Consider the following 5,405-nt stretch of genomic DNA (forward strand, 5'->3'; position numbering starts at 1 on the left):
CTCCCTTGCTCCTCAACCCAACCCAATCCCGATTCGATTCAGTTCAGAGACGAATCCCCTCCTACATCGCCGCTGCGGCCATGAACCCCTTCTGCGAGATTGCCGTGGAGGAGGCGCTGCGGCTCTGCGAGGCCGGCGCCGCCTCCGAGGTCGTCGCCGCCACTGTCGGTCCCGCGCAGGCCGCCGACACGCTCCGCACCGCACTCGCCATGGGCGCCGACCGCGCCGTCCACGTCCTCCATGACCCCGACCCCGACCCAGCCCGCCCGCTCCTCCCGCTTGCCGTCGCCAAGATCATCCGCGCCCTCACGCTCCAGGAGACCCCCGGCCTCCTCATCCTCGACAAGCAGGTTCTCAGATCGGCCTCGATTCAGTCAGTTTTTTGCCTCATCTTTCATGGTGTCTAACTTGCTCCGCTTCCTGCCTGCGCGTGCAGAGTGCTCCCTCCAGGTGAAGTCGCCCACCGCAGTGCCAAGGGATTCGTCTCCGAGGACGAGTTCCTCTCCATCCCGGAGTTCTCCACCAACCGCTCTCCAAGGTCCGTCCCTCCCCCTCCCCCTCCCTCTCTCGTCGCCGAGACGGGCAATTTTGTTCCCCTGCTCGCTTTGTCCCCGTCGTGCCACCTCCAGATGACTCACTAACTGACTGTAGTACCAGTGCGTACCTCTTGTTTTTATGTGCTGTCCTTGGATTACACACACAACACTTGCCTCTACTACTATTTTCCTAGTGGTATTGTATACAGCTCTGTCCCCACTCAGTTTTTCCACTAATTGGGAAAAACTAATCCAGCATTATACCAATCACAGAACCTGTATGCAATCGATCGGCATAGGGAGTTTTACCATACATGTGGAACCTGAATATCTCTATGAAGCCAAGCACCTTCCACATCTGCTTGGAAAAAGCTCTGGTTATCTTTGATTGGGTACGGACGGAGTCATAGTTTTCAAAGACTGATATAATGCTTTTTTGTCAAATACGTAACACTTATCATAGACCACAAAAATCTCCATATAGATCATTTCTACTGAAGATTTGCATCTCATTTTTCTTCCCCAGTAAAACTTGGTGTATCTAATTTGTACATATAGTGTAGTTTTTCCAGCAAAACATGACCTCCCTTGCAAATAACATAGCCCTGTTGACTTTCTTTACTCAGTTTGACTGTTTTAGTTATATTTAGGAGATTCAGCAATGTCAACTATGGAGGTGAGACTGATTTTGAGCTTCCATTTCTTCTATTTGCAGAGGTTGCTACGTATGGTTGATGGATTGAACTTCAAGGAATTTGTTTCTTTTCTCTCTACCTTCAGCGCAAGGGCCAGCCTTCAGCAAAAGATTGAGTGTAATGCTCATCATGTTTCTTTTCCTCTTTTTGTTGTCTATCTTGAAAGGAGTGTATGTTGGTTTGGGTCTCTCTGATCCTTATGATGACTACTAATTTGTTGGTCCGGTGTTGATCTGGTTTGTGTTTCATTGCGTAGTGATATTTAAGGTGTATGACATTGATGGCAAGGGGAAAGTATCCTTCAAGGACCTGGTAGAGATTTTACGAGACCTAACAGGCTCATCCATGTTAGAGAAACAAAGAGAGGTTCTGATTTGATCCAATCCTATATTTCATTGCATAGTACTACATTCACTTGCAAGTACACTTGGTAAATCAACAAGAACAAATGTGGCTCTTTCCTTGTTTCCTTTTCAAATAATTAGTACCATGCCATCATAAACACATCAAGTGTGCATAACTTGTTTCCAAAGTGAAGGGAACCCTGACACTAAATTGTAGGTTTCTTCATTGCAGTAAATGTTCAGAGTAGCATGCTTCGTAGTGCAAATTCCTATGTTGATATTTACTACTACCTCTGTTCGTAAATATAAGACTTTTATTTACGAACAGGGGAGCATTAGCTAGAAAATATAGCCTTGTGTGGAACCAATCCTTGTGTATCTAAGAGCTAAACAAACATGCCATACAAGGAAATGGAAGGCTTGTGTAGTTTCAACTGTTCGTTGCCAATGATTAATCATCTTGTTTGTTTTTTGGCTGCATCTGACATACATTCTTATGCCTGTTTACTCCAGGTCAGGCTCACATTTCATGGCTCAAAGGAAAACAAGCCTATGCTTGCACCAACATTATTAGAATGAGGTGTGGGCATGTATCATTTTTAAACTCTGTTATCTTTTCCCAAGTCTTTATTATCTTGCCTAGCCTTGTACTGATATGTATTGTTTGCTGCTAATTACCCAAGATAGTGTGTGATGTTAAGGACAACCTGAGAACACATGCCCAAGCTTATAAGATATGGCATGTGACAGTGTTGCTGCTATTTGAATGCTTCTACTGCTAGCTGCTTGCTTGAATAGGTGTGCACTTGTGCTGGTGGTGGTGCTGCTTGTGCTGCTAACAAAATTGAATATAATCATTCTTGTTGGATCGTGCAGACATGTATTTGCTGCTAATTCTTGTGCTGCTAACACATTCTTGTACTGCTCATTCTTGTGATGCTTAAGCTGTTGATTGCCTAATTTTATTCATCGTCTCCAGAATAAATTCATTTGATTGTCTGATACATCTCCACTTAAATACTCATAATGCTACTGTCTAGGTTTTGTTCAATTGGGCTGACTATATATCTCTTGTTAAAATTGTGGTCTTGATCTTTTGTTTAAACCTGAGACATCATGCATAACTAGCTCTTCCTTTTCAGTCTAAACCTGAGACCTCTTTTGTTCTATATTCAGATCTGACTGATGGCCATAGTGTTGTTTTGTTGTGCTTGACAAACCTGAGACTTCTTTTTATTGTAATATTGAAGTTGTTTGGTTCTGGCCTTAGCAGCAGTACACTCTAATTTTGGTGGCTTTTATGTTCATTCTTTTACAGGAGCTCCAGGCCTATTTTTTGGAGTGTGAAGCCGTGAAGCCAAGTGTGAAGCGGTACTTAGCAAAGAGTTTTTGGTTCTGTACTTAGCAAAGAGTTTTTGGTTCTGAAGTGTGAAGCCAAGTGTAAATTGTAATATTGTAAAAGTCTAATGTAGTGTTAATGAATTATATCTGTTCTGTCCTATTTGAAATAATGATTATGTATGTTGAAAAGATGTGAAATGGAAACATGACCAGTGGGACCCAGTTATGAATATAATCTGAGCAATTTTGAAATTTATGACATGTGTTACTGATGTATGGCATTATGATTAGTGGGACCAGTGCCAAAATATAATTATTGAAATAGAAAATAAATGATTGTAAGAAGGCCAAGGCCAAAAATAAAGAAGCTGAAATATTGGGCTTGGCCCATGTAGCCCACAAGAATTAACTTGGAAAAAAGCTTGAATTGTTGGGCTAGGCCCATGTAGAAAATCGAATTGGACCGGGCTGATTCTTGTGCCACATCAGATTGCCACGTCGGATGCCTACGTGGCCTGGGGAGGCTGCTAGTGACCAAAACAAAACAATGGGCATATTTTGGTCATAAACGTCTACGACCTTCTCATAGAGAAGGTCGTTAATTTCAGTTTACGACTGCCAGCTTTTGACCTTCTGTTTTTGGTCACAAAAAGGTCGCAAATGAAAAACAATGACCTTTCAGTGACCAATAGTCAAGGTCACAAGTTGGCATATTTCTTGTAGAGCACGGTGGGCACCAACTGTCATGGTTCTAAGCCTGACAGTAGAATAGGGGGTAGGAATGTAGAGGCAAGATCCTAGCTATGGAGGAGTTGTACACGCGAGTTTTACGAGTTCAGGCCCTTCTCGGAGGAAGTAACAGCCCTACGTCTCGAAGCCCGGAGGCGGTCGACTGGATATATGCGTGTGAATTACAAAAGGTGCGAACCCTTGTCCCAGAGGAGGGGAGTGGCTTATATAGAGTGCGCCAGGACCCCAGCTCTCCTCCATTACACAGAGTTCAGTGTTCATAAAGGAGGAGCGTTACTGGTAATGTCCGGAGTAAAGTGCTATAAATGACTATTAAAGCTATGACTTAAATCCCGACCGTTGCGGAGTGAGTGGCTTCACATCTTCTGGTGGTCGAATGGTTGTTCGCATGGTCGAGTGTCTTCAAGGCTGTCAAGTGGAACATAGCTTCATGGTCGAGTGGATGATGATCTCTCTTTGACTGCTTCTGGTTCTTTTAGAGATGTCCTTGGGGAGGGTATCTTGGACAGATCCATGACCCTACCCTAGGTACATAGCTTCGTCACCAGCCACCTGTGTGAAAGCACGTCGGTAGAACCAGTCTCATAAACACGGTCATGTAATCTCGGTCCGGGATGCTTCATCCAACAATACCATCGAATCAAAGTAAGACTTTGGTGGTAAGCAGTATGACTATCATCGCCCACAACTCTTTGTGTTCAACTCATGCATATCACCTACGCATAGACCTTGCTCGGATGCGACTGTTGGGGATTGTAGCATGCAATTGCAAAAAAATTCCTACAATCACGCAAGATCTATCTAGGAGATGCATAGCAACGATACGGGGAGAGTGTGTCCACGTACCCTTTAGACCGAAAATGGAAGCATTAGGTTAACGCGTTTGATGTAGTCGAACGTCTTCACGATCCGACCGATCCATGTACGGGACGTACGGCACCTCTGTGTTCAGCACACGTTCAGCTTGATGACGTCTGTCGATGTCAAAACTGGCGGATCTCGGGTAGGGGGTCCCAAACTATGCGTCTAGGCCGGATGGTAACAGGAGGCAGGGGACACGATGTTTTACCCAGGTTCGGGCCCTCTTGATGGAGGTAAAACCCTACGTCCTGCTTGATTGATATTGATGATATGGGTACTACAAGAGTAGATCTACCACGAGATCAGAGAGGCTAAACCCTAGAAGCTAGCCTATGGTATGATGGTTGTTCGTCCTACGGACTAAAACTCTCCGGTTTATATAGACATCGGAGAGGGCTAGGGTTACACAAAGTCGGTTACAATGGTAGGAGATCTATATATCCGTATCGCCAAGCTTGCCTTCCACGCCAAGGAAAGTCCCTTCCGGACACGGGACGAAGTCTTCCATCTTGTATCTTCATAGTCCAGGAGTCCGGCTGAAGGTATAGTCCGGCTATCCGGACACCCCCTAATCCAGGACTCCCTCAGTAGCCCCCGAACCAGGCTTCAATGACGACGAGTCCGGCGCGCAAATTGTCTTCGGCATTGCAAGGCGGGTTCTTCTACAAATTCCGTGTACCTGTTGAACAGTGTCCGGTTTCTTGTAAATGTAGTGCTCCTTGGCTTCTACGCCCAATAATGACCATTTTCCATGTGTCAAACGAATACGAAAAGTCAGGGTGTTTTTTATATTTACACCCCTAGCCACGTGAATGAGCCGCCTATTTAAGGGGACGAGGATTTAGATCCAAACAACACCTTCTCCCTTCCGCGAGTAT

At 44.9% G+C, this 5,405-nt stretch overlaps 1 protein-coding gene across 1 annotated transcript; it reads left to right on the forward strand.

Moving 5' to 3' along the window:
- LOC123152491 (electron transfer flavoprotein subunit beta, mitochondrial) lies at positions 1–2,082 on the forward strand (the record flags this gene model as incomplete). The annotated part of the gene is given in 3 exon segments (XM_044572018.1): positions 1–350; positions 437–538; positions 1,252–2,082. Coding segments are annotated over 2 exon segments (288 nt in total). The 3' UTR covers positions 455–538; positions 1,252–2,082.
- Between the last annotated feature and the right edge of the window lie 3,323 nt (positions 2,083–5,405).

This window comes from Triticum aestivum, chromosome 7A, assembly GCF_018294505.1.
Source record: "Triticum aestivum cultivar Chinese Spring chromosome 7A, IWGSC CS RefSeq v2.1, whole genome shotgun sequence".
NCBI lineage: Eukaryota > Viridiplantae > Streptophyta > Magnoliopsida > Poales > Poaceae > Triticum > Triticum aestivum.